This window comes from Mixophyes fleayi, chromosome 7 (genome assembly GCF_038048845.1).
Source record: "Mixophyes fleayi isolate aMixFle1 chromosome 7, aMixFle1.hap1, whole genome shotgun sequence".
Lineage (NCBI taxonomy): Eukaryota > Metazoa > Chordata > Amphibia > Anura > Limnodynastidae > Mixophyes > Mixophyes fleayi.
The window spans coordinates 145960367-145987000 of record NC_134408.1 but is presented as its reverse complement, the minus strand read 5'-3'; the positions used below and the strand labels follow the sequence as shown (position 1 = coordinate 145987000).

The 26634-nt window shown below is 40.8% G+C and overlaps 2 protein-coding genes across 2 annotated transcripts in view; one reads left to right on the top strand and one right to left on the bottom strand.

Moving 5' to 3' along the window:
• WNT6 (Wnt family member 6) overlaps window positions 1-23837 on the top strand; it is a 71417-nt gene extending 47580 nt beyond the window's left edge. The window contains exons 2-4 of the mRNA XM_075181051.1: window positions 2487-2707; window positions 14151-14455; window positions 21970-23837. Coding sequence (XP_075037152.1) covers window positions 2487-2707; window positions 14151-14455; window positions 21970-22431 — 988 coding nt within the window. The 3' untranslated portion in view covers window positions 22432-23837. The remainder of the gene's footprint in view (window positions 1-2486; window positions 2708-14150; window positions 14456-21969) is intronic.
• The window catches only part of LOC142098309 (sterol 26-hydroxylase, mitochondrial-like), a 293770-nt gene that overhangs the window by 135614 nt on the left and 131522 nt on the right, over window positions 1-26634 (bottom strand). The window lies entirely within an intron of this gene.

Below are 26634 nucleotides of genomic sequence, written 5' to 3'. Positions count from 1 at the left end.
ATTTTTCAAACCTCTCCCAAAAAATTGTTAGACATCTCAAAATGACTGCAATCATTGGTTTCTTTGGTGTATCAGACAGGGGGAATATAAAAGGGATTGATTAGAAAAGTTCACTGGTTTGAGGCAAAACTTTGAGGCAAAACTTTTATGTAAATATTTATCAGCTCCAATGACAGAGAGCCTGGGCTGGTTTAAACTAAAAAAGGAAGACCAACGAATCTGGGTTACCCCTGTCATACCAAAACCCAGCCTGAGACTGGTCAACGCAGGGTTGCTGCCTCAATGGTGGTGGGACTTCAAAAAACAACATGCCCAACCCCCATCAGGGAATACCAACCCTGCTTGGCAAAGTGGTATTTAGGTTCCTAACTCCATCATACAGAATTTTAAAATAAACTTTAATTGAAAGAAAACATTCCCTATTCCTTTTTGCTAATTTTTTAAATAAAAAATATAATCTTAATTCTAGATCTGTTGTAGTACAATGGGAAATATAAAGAAAATCTTCTGTTCTTCTTTCTTCTGTCTTAAGTCGTCATTGTCCAAGTGGTAAAAAGTAGAAAATTCCACCTACAGTATGAAGCCTGATATAATCCCTAGCCCTGGCCGCCACCTAAATGATCCACGCCAGGAATCACCTTTGCCATTCAGAAGCAGTTACCCACGCTGCCCAATTGCTACACATCAATACAGACTAATTGCATCTTTATTTACGTGGTAAAAAACAATTAACAATGCTCTGGAGCTTCATGCAGATTTGCCCATTCATTTGCGTCGATCCTTTTCTCTCAATGGGGTTTCTATATGTAGCCCACATACTGGAGACACCATTGAAATGCATTGACTATTGAAACGAATGGGAAAAGCTCTGACATTTTTAGAACATCAGTGACAAATCATATTTTTTAATTCGGCCAAAATCGCATGCATTTGAAAAAAAAAAATCCCTTTTTGGCACATTAAGGATTTGGGACAATGAAGTATTGTCATTTTTGGAGTTATTTTGATTAAACAAAAAGTGGAAAATGACGTTAAGTAAATTCTTCCTTTAATAAAGTTCTCAACGAGACTTTATAACAGCTCTGACAGTACACTGATAAATAAGTTCCGTTTTTTTATTTATTTAATTTTGGTTAATTTAATTCTCCTTGTTCAGTTATCAAGTAACATCCTTGGTATTATAGTATTGCAGTATTTCTTCCAACTTCAGGGCTAACTCACTCCTGCAGGTCATTGCACAGCACATTTAAGTACATTGGGCCTGATACAGGGGTAGATTTACTAAAGCTTCTAAAAAGGAATTGAGGAGGTGTTTCCCATAGCAACCAATCAGATTCTAGCTATCATTCATCTTGTACGTTCTAGAAACGGATAGCTAGAATCTGATTGGTTGCTATGGGCAACACCTCCGCTTTTCCTTTGTAGAAGCTTTAGTAAATTTATCCCACAGAGTCTAACGTAAAAATGCATCTATACACTTACCTTGGTAGGGCTGTATTTGGAGTTGCGTGCTTTTTAAGATACATGCAACTTTAAATCAATCAAGCGTTTTGATTCCTCCAGCGCAAAGATGCAGCTGTCAATCATCGTCACCAATTTGGAAACTTGCATCAGGCTTGTGCCAAGTTTGCCATATGTGTTTAAGTCATTTACCAGTTTATGAATCACTTTACATAACGGATCTATTTTGGGATTCCACATTGACTTTGAATATGACTTTGTGATAATGATTATTATTTATTGGCTTGTACGCTCCCTCCTGAGGCTTGTACTAAATACATTGCTTTATCTTTCACCTGTGCCATCTAGTTATATAATTCGATAACATGGTTTATTTTCATTTACCTGGGCTCTGCATTAGACTGTATCCAGTGAGAAACTTTGTGTAATATTACAGGACAACAAAAATAACTAACGCTAACTGATATAACGACATGGACAGAGGTTGACAAGTACGGTAATGTACTCAGTATAACTGCTGGTGGCCTCGTAGAAACCAATAAAAATTAAAGTCATCTGAAGGCGGCAACCCCCTCTACCGTAATTTAATTCTGATACGGTCATATAAGCGAAACAATTGCTGGACTCCTTTTCAGTGCTGAGTTTGACATTGCAGACAAGAGAAAATATTGGTTTGTCTTTATATACTTTACTAATATTATTGCACTGCTCCCAAATAACACAGTGTACTGTCCGCTTTGTTGTGCTTTCCCCCTTCACAGACGAGAGATGGGGTGTTGTCTCAGGGTGAGGAGGGAAGGAGGCAGCGGGGGGTGCTGTTTCTCCGGCCGCAGAGATCGGAGGTCCCTTGGCAGGTTACTCGATAGTAAAACATTGGGCAGCTTGTAAAGAACATTGAGTCAGATCATTGTAACAAGCAGTGCTTTGTATGACAGTTTTAAGCTAAACTCCTCTCACAGCTTTACTAGCAGGGATCTCATTCTCTCCTTCACTTATTTTCTCCCTTTATTTTACTCATCTGGCAGGGCAGTTGGCAGCCCCTTGGTGATGGACCCTAACAGCATCTGCAGGAAAACCAAGCGCCTGGCTGGCAAGCAGGCGGAGCTGTGCCAGACGGAACCAGAGATCGTTAGTGAGGTGGCTAAGGGTGCCAAAATGGGAGTACGCGAGTGTCAGTACCAGTTCAGGTCAAGGCGGTGGAACTGCACCAGTCACAACAAGTACTTTGGAAAGATCCTTCAGCAAGGTAACCGCATGTCATGATTCCAGGAGGTGTCAGCTATAAAGATTAGCAACTGCCTTGTACAATGTTAATTACTAGCAGCAAGACATATTTCAACATTATTTATATGGGATTTGATGTGGCCCCGAGCTAGAATAACTCACTATTTCTGGAAGTGCTTTTTTTGTTACATATTCATACTATTATCGTAATTAAATACTAGAATAGTCGGTGATGACATGAGATTTCTTGGTAAGATAAAATTTGTTGAGATAAACAAAATGTCATCACAAGCAGAGAGGGGTGGAAAGATTAACGTTGGCTTGCAGTGATTTTTTTTCATATATTTTATTAGTTCAGCAAAGCAACTACTATATAAAGGCATCAAATAACTGAAAACAACTAAGTAATATATAGCAGTTATAGAGGCCTAACTGTCAACAGGACAATTCGTTTGTAATCTTTCTATATCAGCAGGGGTGTTCTTAACACTTAGAGCTAGATTTACTAAGCTGCGGGTTTGAAAAAGTGGGGATGTTGCCTATAGCAACCAATCATATTCTAGCTTTCATTCATTTAGTGCTTTCTACAAAATGACAGCTAGAATCTGATTGGTTGCTATTGGCAACATCCCCACTTTTTCAAACCCGCAGCTTAGCAAATCTAGCCCTTAGGCTGCAACCCCCTTGCCCCAGAGGAGCACTACCCACACAATGGACCCTCCCTAAACTTCCTCCTAGAGTGACTGTATTTGCAGCTTGAGAGTAGGTATTGGCGAATGAATAAACTTTCTCTCCCTTTATGGCACTTGGATTCATGATGTCAGTTACTGTGCTGTTAATACAGTGAGTGCAGGAGGAAGCGCAGAAGATTGATGTAAATAACAGATGGCGTTTTCTCCTGCAGTGACTATGTTATCAACACTGCCACTGACACAAGTAAAGTAGGAACTGGAGAGGGAATATGCTTCCTATAACTATGCTGTCTGTTTCTGCACTATGAGTGCAGGAGGAAGTGCAGGTGATTGGTGTAAATATCAGATTGTATTTCCTCCTGCAGTGACTGTATTAGCAACACTGCCACTGACAGCACAAGTAGAGTAGGAACTGGAGAGGAAATATACTTACATATAGCCAAGCTGTCTGTTATTGCACTGTGAATGCAGAAAGAAGAGCAGGTGACTGGTATATGTATTAGATTGTGTTTCCTCCTGCAGTGACTTTATTATTGCCACTGATAGCACATGTAGAGTTGGTATTGAGGAGGGATATGCTTCCTCTCCCTCCTGGTTCCTATAATCATGCTGTTGGTTACCGCACTTGGAGAAATATTCAATTATGATTCCGGTCCGCGGGATTGTACCGGAACGGGCCGCAAACGTAATCCACGGTACCGCAATAACGTGGATTTTCGTTCGCAGCCCATAGGGTTGTGTACAAAAATCTGCGTTATTGCAGTACCATATTACCGGCAATAGTGCGCACTTTCCACTGTAACGTGCGTTGCCGCGGACCGGAACCCTAATTGAATATGCCCTTTAGAGTGCAGGAGGAAGCACAGGTGATTGGTATAAGGATTGTCCCATACTTCTTCCTTTTGCAATAATTGATTCCGGAGCATTGCGGACAATGTAAGAGCCACGTCTTTGCCACCTTGATAATCGTGAAATCTGCTATGAGGTTGTCACCTTGTCTAAAGTTAGAAATTTGACAGGCAAGTTCTGCTTGTGAGCACTACTGCTGCAGTATCTTCACATGGCTGGTGGCTCTCTGGTAACAGCCCCTTGGGCACGATGGGCCTGATGTGGATGGAGATGAACCTACGCCAGTTTGTGTAGCATAAATTAAGGAATTTTGCACTGTGCACGCCCACAAAGACAGCGCACATATTTGCAAATCTGACACTTTCGCCTCCTTATAACTAATGAGGCAGGATGGGGGTGGGAAGGGGAGGTCTAACATGGGTCGAGTACAGTAAGGACAGTTGCGCAAAAGCGGCTGAGGCAGACCAGCAGAGAGACGCGTGTATGCCTGGCAGGATTTATATCGTTAGCACCTGTTAAAGGGCAGGGGCAAATTCACTGCTGGACATCATAGATGCTTCCCTCAATGACTAGTCACAGAAAGACTGAAGCCAAGCGTTGAATGCTTTTCATTCTATGAAATAGGAACATCTGCCCCCACCAATATTTAATAATAACTAAGCCATTTATGACAGAGAGGGAGTGGCAGTGTTTTATAGATGATGTTTTTCTAAATATTAGTCTATGTAGCAATAACTTTACATTGCAAATAGGTTTTTAGTCAGCCTGTACTGTTAGATTTTCTAAAACAGTTTGACAGGTTTTCTTTAACAATATTGGTAAATCTGGATATGATCAAGTCCTATAAGTAATGATGTACCAGCATTTATCCAACATTATACCATTCACAAAGGGAAACACATCATTCCACCCATCCTGAGTGCAGCTTCAGGGGCAAATGCAGGATTTGTAGAGGGGGGTTTCCACACCATGCCGCCAGTGGGCGTGACCAGCATGCATGGGGGCGTAGCTATAATTTTAGACAGTGCTTGGCTGCTCTCCAACTCTTCCTATCCCCATAATATACATAGGCAATGCTGCATGCACTACTGTTAGGTGCACACAGCTCTCCCTTTTCAAGCAGAGCTGTCTGAATCGGGAGCAGGGTCCAGCCACCTCAAATATACAGTGCCCCAGGCTTGGAGGGGGGTTTCCAGGTACTAGAAACCCCCTTTGGTTTACCTATGAGTTTCTCTTATACTAACACCACATTAGATTATGTAACTGCAATCACCATACCTCTACACATTTCAGAATGTAAAAATCGGGTCAGACTTGCCCATATGATGCCCTCCCCCCTTTCCGCCATTTCAGTAAAACGGTCTCCTTTAAACAGCCGTAAATAAGGGCTGTTCCGCTATAACCTGGACTGTTCGGCAGGAATGCAGGGACGGTGCTGCTATTAGGCAAGCTAAGAGCGCCAGCATTACGTGAGCACCTAAAACACAGAAAAAGTGAGATCATGTCACTCATTTAGTATTTTTACTTTTCCTGCCACCCCTGCCGCCCTATGGATTTAAATTAAACACACCCCCTTCTTCATTCACTGACACTAGGGAAGAGGAGATGTGTTAATAATGTAAATTAAACTGAGTGCGTCCTGCATGCTTTTTACCTGTACTGAGGCTTAAGGCTGCTGCTTCTTTGTGTCAGTGATTGGCTAAGAGTGTCGCACATCCCAGCACCGCACTTCCCAGTCTGTCATTGACACAAAGGAGCAGCACGGTTACCCCCCCAGCTCTACCTGCCGCCTTCCCTCCTCCCACATGCTCCACACAAGGTAAGAAGCAGTAGGGGAAAGGGTACTTTGTCCAAATAAGAGGGTATTTCTGGGGCAAGGGGGCAGCTGTCTTTCCTTCATGAGCAAAATCATTATGGTTCTGTGAGATACAACTCTTTTTTAATTAATTTACTTACTGGTAATATGCTACTCTTGCACATGAATCGTTCAAAACAGGAGTGGGATTTATTTAGTAGGTGTCTGAATGGATCCAGAGTGTAATCCACGGTAACGGCTGAAGCCTAAAGATTATTGTGCATAACTGTGTGTGTATCATACTAAAGCAAAATTAACAATGTATTCATATGTTAGACTTCAAATGTTCACTCGATGGGCAGTGTGGTCATGAGGAGGTTCTGGAGATAACTTTTTTCCTATGGGGGCTATTTATCAAGCTTAAAAAACATGCAGAAATGTATATTTCTGCCTGGTTTAGGTTATTTTGCTATTTAAAATTAGCCTAATCCAGGAAATATCAGAGGTATCTCCTGCATTAAGCAAACTACCATAGTTCCCATTATTATGAATTGACCTGTCTTAACCTATTTACCAAGCTCCGTAAAGCTTGACTTGATGGCCGCGCATGCTCAGCGCAAAGGCCAGGTCAGAACCTGGAAGTGATTGGGATCAGCGTACTATAGATTCTTTGCCGCTACAGGTTCCTATCAAAGCTGCTGTTCTGGCTCCGTTGTTCTGGCTAATCAAATATAATAAATAGCCATGCTAATCCATTTCTTATCATTGCAATAGCAATGATAATGAACAAAAGGTGAATGGTCATAAATAGACCCTATGGGGTATATTCACTAAACTGCGGGTTTGGAAAAGTGGAGATGTTGTCTATAGCAACCAATCAGATTCTAGCTGTCATTTATTTAGTGCATTCTACAAAATGACAGGTAGAATCTGATTGGTTGCTATAGGCAACATCTCCACTTTTTCAAACCCGCAGTTTAGTAAATCTAGCCCAATGTCTTGTTTGCCGAGAACAGCAATGTTGTCACCATCTTGGGTACAATTAGGCATGTGTTTAATGAAACCCACATATTATTATTTGTATGTGGTGCAGCGTCTGCACTATGGGACAATTGGAAATCTCGGTTCTTCCCGAGTTTTGTTGTTGATCTGGTAGAAGTTATTTTGCCTGCCGCATCTCTCTTCCCTGCAGGCAGGAATAAGATTATTGCTACATTTTACATAAGTCCTCAGCTTTACTGCTTAGACATGTTCCCCCGGTGTTGTAATGAAGTAATTATGAATGCTCCGAGACAATGTGTGGGTTTAATATAGAAAAAGAATGTTTTCTTGTCTGCCGTGTAATTTACTGTTCCCCTGAGGAAGTGTTATAAGTTAGTCTCTATACCAGCCGTGTGGTGCTCCTCTCTTGTGGTCTCCATCTTCCCTTTGTCCTACATGACATCTTTGTGTTCGGTGGGAGGTAATCATTATAGCTGCGCTTTACTGTCCCAAATGGGTCTATTAAGCAGCACTCAGCCGCCATTTATGAATTAAAAACACTAATTTGGGATTTATGGCTGTCTGACTTGTAAACTCGGTTAAAGTCTTAATTATTGACTTTTGAACTTGGTAGAATTAAAACGTTTTATGAGGTGAAATCATGTCCTTAAAGGATTATGTTATATGCATTTAAAGAAAGACCACCCTGAACTCTAGGGGTTATGTACCCCATAATACTGCCAGTGGAAAATCTAGCTTTTCAGATGTCTGAGGCAAAGAATGAAATTACACCCCCCTTCATCCACTGTACTACCCTAACGCTCATACAGCTTACCATTCATAATATGCTATCAGTAGTAGTAGTGCCCAGTAATATGCACAATAGTATTAATGTCCAGTAATATGCCAACACTAGTAGTTATATACCAGTAATATGCACAGTAGTATTAATGACCAGTAATTATGCCACTAATAGTAATGCTGAGTAACATGCAAGAGGTAGTTGTAGGCAACAGGCTTGCATGTCCCTGTTTTATCTATGTAATGTATTCCCTACTGTAGGGCGCTGCTGAGCACTGAAAAAAAATCTACGATAATAATAATAATGCTCATCAAACCACTAGGTGACCACACATGCTCTGTGGATTGGGGCTCAGAAAATAAATTCTACAAATGAGGTGAAGATGATCACTTGGTACCATTCAGTAGTGATTAGCAATGACTGCACCCAAATCATACCAGGAGACACCCTCACAATATTACGGAACCACCAGAACCCTTCACTATTGGAAACAAGCACTCAAGGCTGTAGCGTCCTTAAGGGTGTTGTCCATTTGTTGACAACATGGTGAAGGATGCTTCATCTAAAAATATCACCTTCCTTCATTGCTCTGTTCATTGCTTCTGCACTTTGTACCACATAACTGGAAAATGAGCATTGCCAAATCTGATGAGCAACCGAACCATGACATTATGCTATTATGGTATGGATATCATCATCATTTATGTATATAGCACCAGCAAATTCCGTAGCCCTTCACAAATAGGAACAAACACGTAATAAATAATACTGGGTAATACAAAGAGGTGAGAAGACCCTGCTTGCAAGCTTACAATTATTATGTCACTATTATGGAGAATGCTTTTCTGACCACTGTTACCCTTTGCGGATGATGTTTCTTCATCAGATTCCAGGCTGATATCTCCTTATACGTTGCTCAGGGAGTGATTGAAAGTCACAGAGGTCTGCTCTTGCAGCCATATTAGTCATAATTATAGAGAGCAAGACACTCCGCTTCTTTAAACATGACTCTGAGATGTTATTTGCTTATTTAAAGCATAAGCTACATTTGTGCGGTGTTTCTATTTTTGTCTACTACCTGTACATTATAAGTGTTAACCTGACATTCCATTGCAGCTGAGTTGCTGTTCTTATATATGATTCGACCAATCCACATAGTGCATTTCTGCAAAGCAAGTCTGCCTAGCTGTCAGTCACTAGCTGCTTCTTTCGTTAGAATAACTCCACCCAAGTTCCTGGAGAGGATGGAAAGACAGCATAGTACACATAAATAATGAACTATAAACACTCCAGTTATTACAGGCATATTATTCAGCTCAGTAATACATGGTCTTCGATAAATAAAGACAAAACTAATATTAATTTTATTAAAGGCGCTTAACAGAATCACACATGTATTGTTTTCTCCTCTTGGGGTATCCTGGAGGGGAGAACCAAGGAGGAAGTGCAGGGGACATGACAACACAGAGTACATGGGATGTTTCCACTCATTTATACTCATGACTACACTTGACCAGAAGTTGGCAAACGTTATGTAGGCAAATTTAAATATATGTTGGATTATATGTTATCTGTTCAACTATTTATTCAATACCGTAGCTGTGTGTAGGTGTCAGATCCACTTTAAGCAGCAAAATAATGAATAATTAACATTAAGCAAAATGCTTATGAACACCCCCCCCCCCCTCTTCATTTTTGGGTCCTACTTAAGAAAAGAGGCCAAGAGGTATCAATACATAAGTACCCTGTGATAATCTGGCACTGGGTTTGGATGCCGCAAGATCTTACTATAGCATTTAAATAGCATAATGGTTCCTGTATTGCAGAGAAACCACTCGCTTTCAACCCACCGCTTCCTCCTCCGCTTCTTACAAAAGTTATAATTCAAGATATATTTAGCAGCTAATACTAAAGGATTTGGCAAAGGTAGTATTTGATTTGGATGACAAAGCAAAGGTAAATTGTATAAAGGAAACATTTTTAGCTGGCATGAAAGATCTAATGAGCAGAGATGTCTGTTGGAGTAGGGCTCCTGCTGCTGCAGGTAAATTATTTGGGCTATACAGTAAGGAGACATTGATTCAAACTTGAGCACCGTACAAATGGGGCATATAGGTTATTTTTCAAAGTGTTCTTTTTCTTTTGTGACGTTTGTAGTAATGTTGCACAGATTCTACGTACGAAGGGCCAAATGGCCAAAGTGCAGCACAAAATTCTCTTTGTTGGCTCTGTGTGCAGCAAATTGCACGAATGCACCTAGATTTCCAGGTAGTAGCGCGAGTCTTCAGAGCACAATGACATTGGTTATTAAGGAGCAGACGTTTGCATTGGCTGCTGAGCACAGTTGGGTGTAGTGAGCGCGTTATTTGCATAGTAAGGAGTAGGCTGATGTGCCCAGTGTTACTAGCAGTGCAAAAACATCATCTCATCTCTTCTTATCTCATTATTGAAATGAGATAAATGTTGGGAGAGGACGGTGGCTGGCAAATTTTAACCTGGAGGGCAAGACTCAGCTCAGCAGCCTATTAGCAATATTTTAAAGGAGAAAAATGTAGGTAGCCCAGTGACCCAGACCAAGGCTGCCCACTATATAGAATCAGTGCAGGACTTTTCACAAATATTCTTCATAGTCCATGTCAATCATACACATAACTTGTCCTACAATACAATAGTATCAATTTGTAATTGACTGTGTACAATAATTAGTGTAAGGATTTTATTTCACAAAAGGCCTCAGGAACATATCGCATATATATTACATCTGTTCTGATCTTAGGAACGTTATGTTAAAAAAAAAGAAATATATTTGAAGGTGTCAAAAGATCGGTTAAACTAGTTATTTTTGGATTCCATCAATTAAATCAGATATGAACATAAAAAATACCTTCATGATAAAGTATGCAAAAAACAAAAAATTAGCGTCGGACACAAATTATTAATTTCAATTGAATGACTTGCGCATATTAACTAAAGCTAAAAAGGAAAAGTGGAGGTGTTACCCATAGCAACCAATTGCGTGGCGAACATATTTTCAAACAAGATGAGCGGCGAATGTGGCTGAATCAGACGTTACATATGGAATGCACATGTGTAATTTAGCAGTAGTATTCCGAGTCTTTAGACATAGGCTAGCTGCATATACGTTGCAATCAGATTCAAGTTGAGCGGAATGAGGCAGCTGTCAGAACTGTGTTGCAATGTTGGATAATATTGAATAATATGTCCGAGATGCGGCACAGTCTGAGATGGGTGGGTGTCTGTACTGATGGAGTGTTGCTGATAAGCAGCTTGTAAGGACAAGCCAATTTGCTACAGGGCCCCTAAATTTCAGGATTAATTCTATGAAGGGGTCAGGTCAGTTTATTGGTGATAACACCAGTTGGCCTATGACAGAATCTGTGAACTTACAGTTTACACACTGCACACTCTTTTCTCCGCTTTCCCCAATTTTAGTCGCATTCAGTGACTGCAGAAGATTTTTCTCTTTCACTGGGGAATTTGATGGACATGAAAAGTGAGTCTCTAAAGTGAGCATGATGGGAATGGAATGTCCCTGACGCCTTCCTATATGTCTGATTCCTGAGTTATATCTTTGCCTAGGGGCACCTGCTGAAGGATCCCTGCAAGACTTCAAACCTTTCAGAGACTCTTCACTGCACGAAAAATACACGGCAGAGACTATGGGTTAGATTTAGCAATTTAGTTCCCAATTGGTTGGTTTTGAGCTCAGATTGTTTCTGAATGTCTTGGAGTATAGGAAGCTGGCTGGAACAGGATTAAAGGATAACTTCACCTTTAGTGGAGCTGTCGCTAATTAAATATGGCCGCAAAGTACAGCAAACAGGGGGGCCATCCCAGGAAACCCCCACTCTAGTACTGAAGTCCTTCTGGTAATGTATACTACAGCTCTACTATGGACGGGTTTGCAGCATCCTCGTTTATCCTGCAACATCTCTGCAGGGAAAACTACCAAGATTTCAAGCATGTGGATTTCGGTGTCATGTAAAGGGAAGTTATCCAGGGGGGAGGGGGGCAAATTTTTTGTATGTGGGAGACATATTTAATTGCTAACAGATACAGTCAGTCTTCTACACAGAAAGAGGCTCACCGCTCTCCGTATGTCATGTGATAGGGGGGGGGAAGGGAGACAGCACTCAGAGGGGCATTCCAAAGCCTCACTGCTCACTACCTCATGTGCCATGTAACTGTGGTTGCCATGGTAGTCCAAAATCATATATCATTAATAGCAGCCTGAAGGAAAAAACCTAGAGTGAAAATGGTAAATACAAAAATGACTCTTATAGCATGCCACAGTGTTTTTTGTTAGAAGACACACCTGTATTTTTCACGAATTTGCTGCTTCAATAAAGAATTTACCAAAGGTGGAGGAGATGATCTGTAAAACTTCCAACCCAGGACGTACTCCTGAAAATTAGGGACAGTTGGCAGCTATGCAAAGGCTGCAGAGTTATAGATTAACTATGTTTGTTCTAGCTTCTAGGAAGGCTCATATCTGGAAAAGGCATGGTGGGAAACAGGACATAACTTGTGGCACTCCTGCATCAGCAGACAGCCCTCTCCTGGGACCACCTTTTAGTGGTTTACAGCTGACCATGTATATTATTCTCTGGGCAGCCAGCAATGCATTAGGACAACCTCAAGATAACAATACACTTCATTTTGCTGAGGTTGTGCACCCTCCCTTGTAAAACTTGTGATACCTCACTAAATCCCTCTACCTCCTGAAACTCCTGATAATTTACGCACTTTCCAATAGAAACGACTGTAGTACTGTGAAAATAAGTGCATTATTGGTGCCACTTATCATTTAATAATCAGTGAATGTTCTTGAGGCCGCCTATAATGCAAACAATACTACATGACATAACACTAACTACATTTAACTTTATATTTTCAATTTTGATTTGACTGTTGTTTGAATTTCACATCAACAATCAGGTGTAGGTAGTGTGGTGCTCCCCAAATGCCATTCGCAATATCAAGCCATGTCCATTGGGAGTTGTAGTTACATGTCTTAGTTATTACAATCTGCATGACTACTGAAAGCGTACACTAAACTATATATATATATATAAAGCTCTACAATAATATATAAGGAGCCTGATTCATCAAGGCATGTATGTGCCAATTTTGAATCACTCTGCGCATGCCCAGAATAGGCAGAAACGTCCGTGAACGCAGCCCTGCTCCATGCGTCTGCGAGCGCAAAGGACACTTACTACAGCCTATGATTTAGGGAAGTGAATTGGAGGAGGAAGGGGCGTTTTTACATAGTCAATGTACAATAAGGGCATGACAAACTCGAGCACATGCAGCCACGTCCGAATGTATGTAAGTTACTTGCTTTTCTGCCGCATCACTTGCGCCAGCCTAATTCCTGATCAGTAGTGATGACCTATGTTTGCAATAATGTACAACTGTAAAATGAATTTTATGCTCAGTAGACGTTAACAACATTCTAATAAATGTGTTTCATGGAAAAAATAAATAACAAAAAATACTTGTTTTTTTCTTAACTGTTTTAACATTAATTCCTTTATTATTATCAGGTAACAAAAATGCAAGATTTTATTTTATTTTCCTGTGCATTCTTTTGTGAATTCATAATCTACATAGGTATTAGAGGCATCCTGCTGCGTCCGCTGTACTAGAGTACAGCATACCTGCCTCTGATTTCAAAAACACACGTATCTTGAAATCCGCGCCTTGATGAATTCGGGTGCGCACAAAGCCTAAATACGGGCGTACAATATTAAACTCGGGTTGCACTCAAAATACATGCCTTGATGAATCAGGCCCAAAGAGTTCACTGTATAGATAATACAATTCAATGTAAGCAACAGAATGCAACATTGTTTCTGTATTGTACCACAGTTTAAATGAATATACAAGTCTAAGTGAAAAATATGTGATGTAATCCTGGTCTCATCAGTTGTCACAAACTTTCATTTCTGTATTTGGATTGATGTGACAGATGCTTTTGTGTCCTCAGGATGGACACTTTGTAATTATTAAGAGATTAAATAAGTATATGATTGACTTTGGATGTATTCTGTTACAACTGGTGTATATTGTGACTCGCAATGTCGTCTATTTGGCAAAACCAAAAACACAAGCTTATGAACAAAAGCCAAGAACGGAAGAGTGATATTGTAACACAAGAAGATACAATTTGCTTCAGAGCCTGTATAAAATATATTATTTCTAGAAGCTGATTTGAACTTGGAGTAAATGGCATGTGAATATTTAGAAAAGTTACTGGGATATAACTAGGATATAATACAGCTAACAATTAATTTTGTTTTCTGTGATCTGATGCCTGCAGATATCCGTGAGACAGCGTTTGTCTACGCAATCACAACCGCTGGGGTGATCCATGCAGTGACACAAGCCTGCAGCATGGGGGAGCTGATGCAGTGTGGTTGTGAGGTGACGCGGAATTGGGGACCTCCTCCGCCTCTTGCGATTGGACCCGGAGTTGATGGCTCTGCCTGGGAGTGGGGAGGCTGTGGAGACGATGTAGAATATGGGTACGAGAAGTCGCGGCAGTTCATGGATGCAAAACGGAAGAAGGGGAAAAGCGACATACGAACGTTGATAGACCTCCATAACAATGAAGCTGGAAGGCTGGTAAGAAACAGTAACTGTAGTAAATATTTTATATACCATGCAGAGAAATTAATAGCTGCAGATAGAGCTGGATAGCTTTCCAACAATGTTTCATATTATGTTAAAACATGTTGGCAGCCTCTGTCTGTGACCTGGGTAACAAGGCAGGCTGGTACATGTAGCACCATAACTTCTGGAGAGTCACAGGCTGCCTAAGTCTAGGTGATTGATCGTGGCCAAGTCTTTATATATATATATATATATATATATATATATATATATACACACACACACACACACACACACCGTATTTCCCCATGTATAAGACGCACCTTTTTTCTAAAAATTTCGGGTCTAAAAATGGGGTGCGTCTTATACAGTGGCAGCGGGGATCCAGGGGGGGGGGGGGGGGAAGCGATTGCAGGTCCGTTCCACTGAGGAGTGTGCCGAGATTGCAGGGGCTTGCTGCCGACGGCTGCACACTATGGGCAGGTCCATTCGGCAGAGACAGGCAGGGAGATTGTACTGGCCGGCTGCTCTGAATCAGATTGCAATCAGAGCAGCCGGCCAGCACACTCTGACAGTAAAGGCACCGACTTTTCCTAGCGCAGAGCAGCACAACCTCTGTCTCTTCCAACCCGCGACCTGCACCAACTGATTGCAATCAGAGCAGCTGGCCAACACACTCTCCCTGCCTGTCTCTGCCGAACGGACCTGCACATAGTGTGCAGCCGCCGGCAGTAAGCCCCTGCAGTCTCAGCACACTTTTTAACAGTATTTTTTTCAAATTTCGTGGCTAATATTAAGGTGCGTCTTATACATGGAAGCGGTCTTATACAAGGGGAAATACGGTATATATATATATATATATATATATATTTATTTTGCAGGGGCAGATTTGATATATATTGACAGATTTAGAGTTAGGAGGGAGTGTGTCCCAGCTCAACTCTAAATTGCAGTGTACTAATTAAGCTGTCCAGTATATTCCCTGCATGCAAAAAAAGGAAAGAAATGCATTTGCACTTCTTGCATCACTACATGGTTTGTCTCATTGCAGACTATCGACTTTAATTAAATATCACTTCTTCCCATGGTTAAAAGTGACAAATCAGTTAGAGTTTAATAAGAGAGTCAAGGGCTTGTAGCTGGTCACTAGCACCCTCATTTTGGGCATCCAAAAGTTTCCCTCCCCTACTTTAAGGTTAGGTTAAAACCTTGTGCCTCCTGTCACGGTAGATGGCTGTTGTATATAGATGGAGTGGAATTTATTGCAGTCATTATCATAGAGACATATTTACCACTTCTCTTCCATTGGGTTGAATGCAGTGGCACACATTTCACTTGTAAACTGGTTCCCATACTTAAAGGACCACCATGAACCATGGTATACAATGCTCCAGTTATTTCATACATGTTATTCAGATCAGCTATACACAGCTTTGATAAAAATGATTTCAAATAGTGGCTTTACTAACATTGCATAATTTTTTTCTGAATACATTAGGGGGCACTGGACCCTTGGGGTATAGAGACTCAAGCATATTTTAGGCACTTAAGAAATCTGAAACTAAGTCAGAACTCCTCCCCCTCTATATCTCCTAGCCTGCCGGGATCAGTTACTTTACTAACAGCCCCACAGGAGAGAGAGAGAGAAAAACAACAGAGCGTAACATATGTTTCCATAGCAACAAATGAAATTAAAAGAGCATAAAGGATGGACTTCCAGTACCATCCACTGGATTCAGAGAAAAGGATTTCATATAAGTTCACTGGAGCCATGGGGACAGTCCAGAGCTGCCTTTACGGGTGGATGCGCTCAGCCAAAACTAGGATATGTGGATATAAAAAATATTGTAAAACGTATGTACAGAAGACCAGGTGACCGCCAGACACAGCTGCTCAACCAAAGCCCGGTGTCTTGCTGCCCAGGAGGCATTAACGAATCTGGTAGAATATGCCCTCACATTTTCTGCAAAAGGTTACCCCACTCCCATATAAGTCTGTCCAATACTGAAGTGACCCACCTAACAATTTTCTGCTTAGACCTTGGCCAACCTCTTTTGCGGGCACCAGAGAGTACCAAAGGATCATCAGTTTTCTGAAACTCTAGAATCCTATTAATATATTTCCTCACAACATGCAACAAAAGAAGAGATCCTTTCTCTGCTGCAGATGGACCAAGCCCTAAAGTCGGAATGACAATAGCCTGATTTAGGTGGACACTAACCTAGGCTGAAAGGAGGGGTTTACAAGACAGAGTCCCAAGCTTCAAAGCTCTTCTTGCTGTAGAAATAGCCAAAAAAAAGGTTGTCTTCCATGTAAGAAATTTCAATTCCACTGACTCCAAAGATTCAAGGGGAGGATGTTGTAAAGCTGTGAAGTTTAAGTCCCAAGGAGCTATAGAAGAAATGTATGAAAGCTACACATGCAACAACCCTGCAAAAGTTCTGTACTTCCGGTGAAAGAGCCAGCTTCTTCTTAAAGATAACCGACAGGACCAAGACCTGATCTATTAAAGCACTTAGTCTCGATCCAGATCCTCCTGCAGAAAGATAAAAGTAAAAGAGCTAACTGAAAAGAAGTGGTAGGAAATCCTTTCATTTTGCATTATAGATATATATCATCTACAACTTATGGTAATTTCTAGCTTTTTAACATATTTTTAAACACAATGTCAAAGAAGCCCAAAGTTTAAGGATTAAGGGTTCAAAAGCCACACTGTTAAAGCCAACTGAGCTAAATCATGATGATGAAACGGATCCTGACTTAGGTCCTGTCATAGAGGAATAGCGGAAGGTGCCATGATGGGCCTGTTGTCAATCTGAGAATGCCCATGCACCACAACCTTCTTGACCAATCTGGAGCCACTGATATCAGGCAAACACCCTTTCTTTTTACATTCTTTAGAACTTATGGAACAGATAAATTAGATGAAGTTTCCATGGCATGATGTGGCGTCCCATGTCCTGCAGTTTAAACAGTCCACCCCGTAGTTTAACCGAGATTCCATCATGTCGACATCTGGATGATCCCATCTGTCCACAATAAGTTTGAACAATGCCTGAACAATTGGATATTTGGTAAATGATTATCCACTCATGTTACTCTAAGGTCTAGGCTTTCACTCACACTTGGTCCTGGAGCATAGGATCCTGCTTTAACAGTTTGTCCAGGTAAGGAATGATAATCACTGTCTTGGATCTCAGAAGAGTGCCCATTACTGCCATAATCTTTATGAATATTCTTGATGCTGTCACCAGGCTGAAAGGTAGAGCACAAAATTAATAATAATGAGACCTGACTGTGAATCTGAGAAGGCATTGATGGCCTTCCATGGGGACATGCAAGCATTGCTGATAGAAACAAAGAATTCTCTCTGCTTTATGTCATTTATGATAGACCTCAGAGACTCTATCTTGAACATGTTCATTGAAATATGGGTGTTTGGGAATTTCAAATTCAAAATGGGACGAAAAAATCCATGTGGTTTTTGAACCAAGAAGAGATTTGATTAGAATCCAAATCCATTCTGCTTTCCTGGGACTGGAATGACAACCCCTGAAGAGACTAAAGAAGGAATGTCCTCTCTGATTTATCTCCAGGAAGACCTGTGGTGAAAATCCGTCTGGGTGGGGACTTCAGGAGATCTATGATGTAACTCCGATCTACTATTCCGTTTACCCAGGTATCAGGAGTGAATCTCTGATCCCTGAAGAGAAGTGAACAGTTTGTCACCACAGGTGCTCTCGGATGGGCAGATTGCCCATCTTGCAGAATGTTTTTTTGAGGGTATGGAAGCTAGTAGTTCACGCTATCATCAAGAGACACTGCATTGGGAATCAGAATAGTTGTAGCCTTCAACAAATATGCTATGGGGGCATCCACTTTGGGAGGATCATCCCATTTTTCAGTACGCTCACTAAGGACAGTGAAGTCTGCATGAAATCTTCCTGTCAGGTTGGACCCACTCCTTTTAGTTGAGGAGTGGAAGGAAATGAAATACTGGTTCTTCTTCCTCTTGAGCAAAGACAAGTCTGGAGTAACAGGCTTCTCACTATCCTTAATAACAAGGGCCTGCTGTATGGTCCACACCAAGTCATCTATATCATGGGGTAAATGTTTCAAAGTAGGTTTTACCTATCAGATTCTAGTTATCATTTGTCTAGTACATTCTAGAGAATGATAGATCGAATCTGATTAGTTGCTATGGGCTACACCTCCACATTTCACTTTTAGTAGGTTTGATCCATTTACCCTCATTGCTCCTAAAGAAGTCTTTGCCCAAGGTCCAAACCATCAGTCATTTTGCCTTCCTCCTTAGAGGAAAACTCAGAGTCTGATCCCTCCCAAGACTGGGCCACTGTAGGGCTCCAGAGAGGAGTTATCTCCAGTTTGCAGTGTTGTGCGGTACATTGTCCACCGATGGCAGTGGCAGTACCAGGTCAGCGGTAGTGAACGCATTTCCATTCCTGAGGCCGTCAATGGAGAGCAGGGGAGGCAGCAGCAGCCGTACTGCACCTCTTTGGCATCATACAGTCTCCCAGAATGTATATGGGCCTCTATACCACAAGGGTCCACTGTCCAACCATATGATGTAAGAGAAATAACAATATTGCACAGGTCAGTTGCAAGCTGCTTACATGTCAAACTAGACAAAGACCAAAAGGTGAAGTGAAAGGTCCATTCACAAACTAAAAGAATTGATAGATATGATTACCAAGTGCCTCCTGCTACTGTTACTTTGAGGATCACTGCTAAATAATTACTTAAGGAGGGAGGACAGGTATAAGGTGGATAAAGATACAGGTAAACTTTAAATGTAATTTAGTATATTTTAGGCATGGTGCTTAAATTCCAGAATAGACCCTTATCCGGAAAACCCTTAGATTGGCCGATTATGCTGCTTGCCCTGAAAGCTGAGTGACATGATCATCCTTCAACTTGGCCACACCAATGGGTTGAGAAACTGGCTGATATCTAGCTGTTCAACTCTCAGGCCAAGCAGACAGATTATTTCCTGATTTTTCTGCAGTCCCGTAAGTGCTGTCCAAAGGTCTTTAGCACTCATCTTAAAATAGCATTTTCCACCATTCCTGATAATGATCCTATGAATTAGGTGGCATCTTGGTCGTTTTGTACCCACGGCCATCACAATATTTCTATATTCTTTGGCCCAAGCATTGTAGACAATACCTGTATTTATAAAAAGAGTAAAATGTTCAATGTTTACTTGATTTTCATCATATTCTTAAGCGCATAAAGCATTACAAAACAATTCAAAGTATACCAAATTTTATTTGGAGGTGAAGCTACATAAAATCTAAAAAGTTAAAATTAAAAAAGAAGTTTTAAGCAGATAAAGGAAAATGATCATTTAATATATTTAAATAGATTTTATACAATTAAACATAACTGAACTTTGCACTTTATTATGTTGTGAAAGAAAAAACATCAACTATATTAATAAGAGACTAAATTCAAGTGATTGTAAATCAGCACAAAGTGAGTATCTTTGGCCATCCGGAATATCTGTTCACAGAAAAATGGTTGATATCATTCCCTTAATAAATATGAAGTTACTGTTTAAATATTGATTTCCAATTAACCAGCTAGTTTTATAAAAATACAGTGATACACTTTTAAGATTTGAGTATTTTCATTGCGTGATGTTATCAATCAGAAATCATATATTTTAAAGTCATATATGGGAATAGTATAGGTACAGAAGTGGAGGTAGGACGTTCCCCACACTTATAACTTATGCCCTGTCGCTCAGGATCAGTAAGGGCAATGGATTTTGGCTGCTTGTTCTAAGACCTGTGGTTTCCTATCCATGATCACAGAAAACTATTTTAATTAAAGAGCCAGAAGAGGCCTTACATGAATCATGAATTAATGAGCGATAGATCGGGGAGGCAGGCAGCCGTGTTGGCCATGCAGAATTCCTGGGGGTGGCGGGTTTTGCCTGCAGGGGGAACGAAGATGCATTCCATGGGAGAAGCATCTAGTTTTATCTCACCAATCTATCTCTCCACCTCCTCCTCTGGCTCTCTCCTCTCGATCTCTCACTCCCTCTGTCTCATCCTGTTCCTGTCTGTTCTCTATTCAGCTAGTTTTATTCTGTCAGTTTACATTTGTAATTGCCATACACTAAAGACTTGAGAAATGAAAGTCACTAAACTCTCAGATATACAGCTTTTTTGAGTAGGTGAAGCACAAATGTCATCATTTGGGGAGGATTTTACCAGGTACAGTGGTATGCCGCAGACTTCAGGAGCTTGCTGCATTCAGCTGCTGAAATGTGGCAACATCACTTGTAGCTAATAAGAAGCCATAAAATCCTGTATCTGTCCCCTGTAATCAGGGGTGGTCCTGAGCATAATGGTATCTCAGGAAACACTCTGGTGCTGCTCACCTGATTACCCCCTGCAGCTTCTCTGACCTCCTGGATGCAGTGTATGTCTGCTATGCAATACCTGATGTTTATCGATATGAAGTGTTATCTGTCTCCTCTCAGGAAATGCTGTTTTAGGAATACTCAGCATGCTGCTGTCTAACAACTGACAGATTGGTTTATTTCCAAAGTGAGTGGTTTGCACAAAAATACTGCTGTTCCAAAATCTCCATTTTGCAACTTTTTTTTTTTAACTCATGAAAGCCTTTCATTTAAGTGGTTTACTATTTTTGAAGGACACATGCAATTTTGAAAGAATACTTGGGAAATAAATCTCTCTACCCTGTACTTGTAGAATCAGGGTTTCCTTCCTCTGCACTGAAGAGATTACCTAAAAGGGCTTCCATTAATACAATCAATTATGAGCACAGTTTCAGGAAATCTACAGTAAGTGTGCCACAGTTGAGTTTGGGCTAACCTAGGGTCTGTATTTAAAAAGTGATTATTCTATGTTGAGTAGCACACATTAATAAGTTCTATACTGTTTTCTGTATATTGTAATTTAATAATGTGTGGGAGATGCTATACTGCTTCCATGGAAATGTGAAATATGAGCAAAATACTCTCATGGAACAGTGCCCCAAGTGGCCAAACTGCAAAATACTAATCAGACTACTGAAATCAATTTTCAATGTTCAGTAGTTATTCATATAGATTTGTTCTTCTATATATCTTAAATCTTTGTTTAAAATATTTTGAAAGTTTTCCTTTAAAGAAAGTCTAGATACGTGTTTGGCACGGTAGACCTAGACCCCCTCCAGGCTGTCGCTTTTTCAGTTTTAGCATTTTCATGTCAATATAATTGTAGGTTTAGGATTGTTTAAACTTGTTTGACTGAAAATACAGTTAGTGTTGCAAATCAACTTTCTACTGTGGCTGATTGAAGTCAGTTATTTCATAGAAGGGGTTAGGTCATTTCAGATACCTGTAAAATGGAAATGGAAGAAATAAATGGAGCCCAGAGTACTTTACTGTTCTACAGGAAGTCTTCCCTCTAAGATATAGAAGTAACAAATAAATATTATACGGGACATTCCGTCTGAATTTTTTTCTTTCTCATTTAATTTTTTACATGCAGGCGGTGAAGAACTACATGAGGACCGAGTGCAAATGTCACGGGCTGTCCGGCTCCTGCACTTTGCGTACATGCTGGAAGAAAATGCCACACTTCAGGGAGGTAGGGGACCGGCTGCTTGAACGATTCAATGGAGCCTTCAAGGTCATGGGAGGAAACGACGGGAAGACGATTATACCTGTTGGTCACAACATCAAGCCCCCTGACAAACAAGATCTCATTTACTCTGCCGACTCCCCAGACTTCTGCCAGGCCAACCGAAAAACAGGCTCCCCAGGGACTCGGGGACGTGTGTGTAACAGCACAGCTCTGGACGTGGGGGGGTGTGACCTGCTCTGTTGCGGCAGGGGGTATCGGGAGGAGACTGTGGTGGTGGAGGAGAGCTGTCTGTGTCGCTTCCACTGGTGTTGCGTTGTAAACTGCAATAAATGCACTGTGAAAAAAGAGCTCAGCATGTGCTTGTGAGACTCTAAACAGAGGGGGGTCCAAAACTGTCAATTTTCATTAATAATTGTACTGCGGGCATTGCAGGCTCCTGCAAGCGGACCACGAACACCGACACAGACCCGCCCTCTAAACCAGTGGTAGTCTAGTGTGAGACAGAAACAAGAGTCAGCTCTGAGACTTGGACAGTCACGTGACTTCTTAGCAGTGATTGGTGCAGAAGGATAAAAGGACCATTCTTCACGGTGTAATAAATAGATGGACTCATTCATTGAAGAGGGTCATCAAAATGCAGAGCAACATATCGATAATGTCCAAGACAACACATATATACAGGAAAAAATATTTAATTATTTCCAAATAAATAATGGGGCATCATTTTCATATACGCCAGTTGAATTCAGCCTATTTGTCCTACAAGTGCTTGATCTGTCCAGATCATTCTCCTCAACCACACAACACGCAAGCAAAAGGTTGTGCAAACTACAGACTGTCATATTAAAGCATCCAACCTTTATATTATTATATTTTCAATGAGCAACAGCACAATGGCTTGTTAATATGCAATAAATATATTGGTTGTCAGAGCTTAGGCAGAACTCACGTCAAGCTGTAAGTAGTTTATATTTCACTCAGCAAAACACTCAGCAGATTGCTATCCACTTGGATGTCTGGACAAGTTAGGACAGGGATAGGTAACCTTTGGCTTCCATTCACAGATGACCTACTCCCATGTCAGGAAATGCTTATAATGTCATTACACTCATGATGGACGACCAACAGATAAACGTCCACCATGTTGTTTTTTTTATTATATTACACAGCTGATCAGAGTACATAGTACAATCCAGAACGACAGGACTTTGTAGTATTTGTAGTCCACAGGGTTCTATAAGCCACATGGGAGGCAGTTAATGTAGTCATGCTTTGTGCATCGGAAACATCTGTTATAACACGATAGCTGTGATCATACATGTATAAGGAGACCGCACTGCAAACCACTATCTTCTTGTAATCCTAAGAAGTATAACTCCATATCCCTATATCGCCAATCTTAGCACTTATACTCTAGAAGGGAAAAGGTTCTGTTTAGTGCTAAGTCGATGTGATAGAACTGCACAGGTCCGCCAGAATTCTGTTTCTCTATTGCTCTGTATTATATCATGCCTGATAACCTGTTTCTTGACTGTGAATATGACCCTGGAGATATTATCAGCATGTAAGGGGGAAGGATGATCGCCTGCTGGGAGTGTGGCCCTTGCTCAATGTGATGGGATCAACTTTTATCCTTGTAAATGATTCTCAAAGTACCATATAATCTCCATTACTGATCATTGTACAGCTTCACACAGCATTGGTAGGAGGAAATGTGTGTACCATATTATTGTATTTTTTACTAATAAAGTTATTTAATATGTTTCTGTTAAGGTTGAGTAAAATAAATATTGTATAGAAAAGATTCTACTCAACAAGATGTTTTGTTACAGAAATTATTTCTGAAACTATTTTTCATAGACAATGAAACAATTTAACTATAAATGTTGTACAAAGGAATATGTAGTAAATATCTCAGAATCTTTGTTACAGCCAGGAACACAGAGCCCAGATCAACACTGAAAAAGCAATAAACTGTCTGGAATCAGGCCATTTTCCATATTGTAAATGTTTGTGTTTTACGGAGTGGTCTCACCCTGTGTGCTGAGAGTCAGAGGCAGGATGACACAGTAACTGCTGCTAATCTTCCCATCGTCTATTATTAGTAGATGTGCTGCAGCCCAGGGTATTAGAATAAAACAATCTACTGTACTATGGCTTCCTGTATTGTTCTCTCCCAGTGATAGACACTCTCACTGGCTACTAAAATGTTGTGTGTTATAAGTAGCAAAGCTGTGAGATGTAAAAGTGGAAATATCAGAGGGGGGAGAGGAATAATCAGAGTTTTTTGCTCCTCTTAGGGCAGCTTCCAGTTTCATCTTCCCGTCTGCATTTTATAATTCTGTTATAACATCTCAAGAAGAAAAAAATATAAAACACTTCTGTGTACATAATACAATAACCCATACTTGCCAACTCTCCCGGAATGTCCGGGAGACTCCCGAAATCTGGGTCGGTCTCCCGGATTCCCGGGAAAGCAGGCAAGTCTCCCACACCCGGAAAATACCTGGCCAAAATAACGCGATTCGCGTGAATCGTGTCATTTTGGCCCCGCCCAACTCATCAAAACATAGGGGGCAAAATGGATGACCGTGCCCCGCCCCCTCCCTTTAGTTACGCCCCCTGTCCGGGGTCCCCCGGAATTCAGTGCCTAAAAGTAGACAAGTATGCAATAACCCAGAACTTTGCAAATATTACTGGTGTGTGAGGTGTCGGACCACTCAGGGGCTGCAATCGCTCAGAATGTGGCTTCTGACTGGTCCACACACACCCCCACAGCCATTTTAAAGTGGATAACTTAATTAGTGCGCTGAATTAAATCATAATGCAGCGTTAAGTAGTTTAATCACCTAAAATAAACCTGTCATCTGTCCTCAACTCAATTCTCTTCAGAAAAAACTATCTGGTGTTCTAGCGCTTATCATTACAGCTCTTCATGGACCTGGCCTCAAATTATTATGATTAGAGCATTTGATGAAGTATCCAGTTTGTGTCTCCCCCAGATAACATTGACACCAATGTGTTACAGAGTGACACACATCAGAGTATGTGCTCTACCACAGTACATAGTATAATAAGCTAACACAGTACAGTACATTGAAATCAGCTTTCGATGTGAAGTGAGGCTGCAGGAGCTAGAACCTTATCCTCACAGCCAGGGCCCAGGGGATGCGCAGAGCCTACAGAAGCAGCAGTCAGGGCTGGAACGTGGCTATTAAGTTTAGAATTGAGACTAGTCTGTAGTTTGTAACTTCCTACTATTTATATCTACTGACACAAATTAGAGTTATTTCTTTACAAGACAATGCGTAAGCACAGGGTGATCCCCACCCATTAGTTTCAATGTATTTTCATATATTATTATATATTTGGCTCATTTATTGTGCAAGAATGCAGAGTATGTTGTCTCCATGTAAATTAGTTATGCTAAGAACAATAAAACTACTGACGTATGCCCACTAGGTCGCTTTTCTCCCACCTAGTACAGCACAGGAACCCTGGATGAAAGATTCAAGCAAGACACAGGGGTCTATTTATCACCCATCACATCTGCGTCACAATTATCATTTCTGATTATATTATAAAAAATAAGAAATAATTTATCATTACTATTTATTAAAATAGGAGCCTGTCAACGCTCCGTGTCCTCCGACCTGACCCATGTGCGATGACCCTAACTCTTCCCGACACATATCTCCCCCTCTGCTATAGGCTCAACACACCCTAGTTATCCTCTAAATACTTACAGTGCTTATCTTTGTGGTCCTACCCCCCTCACACAATCCCTTTTGTTCCTACACCCATTTTATATTACTCTTTAAAAATGTAAAAACCGGTCATTTTTGTCTAAAGGTTTCCTAATATGCGATACACCCCAATAACTGTTGTGATTTTACTGTGTATGCTACACAGTGTTATCGTTTTGCTGTCTGTATTTTCTTGATTGACCACTGAAAATAAAAAATTATAAAAAAAAATAAAATAGGAGCCTGTCCTGGCGAACAGTCTATAGTAAAGTGATCGCATTCACTTAAAGGTTCTTATGGCCTTTGCAAATTTGCAATGGGGAGGAGGACGAAGCCAGACGGGGAAGGATCCAAAGACCCCTCTCCTGCAATGCTCTCCCCATAGGAGGGAACGGCTAATGTCATCTTCAGATGATGAAAGCATAAACCATTTTCAAAATATATCTTGTATAGGACAAATCAATAAGACAGGCGACATTGTTAGCCAGGTCTCTCGGGAGCAAATGAATAAAACTCCAAGAGCTAGATTTACTAAACTGCGGGTTCGAAAAAGTAGATATGTTGCCTATAGCAACCAATCAGATTCTAGATGTCATTCTGTAGAATGTACTAAATAAATGATAACTAGAATCGGATTGGTTGCTGTAGGCAACATCTTCACTTTTTCAAACCCGCAGTTTAGTAAATATACCCCCTAAATATTTACAGCAACTCCAGAAGATATCCCTAGTGTGTCATTTCTACCTTCTCCACAAGAGGGAGTGAAACACCTGCTTATAATGTTGCAAGTAAAAGTGCATTTTCAGGACACTGAGACATTACA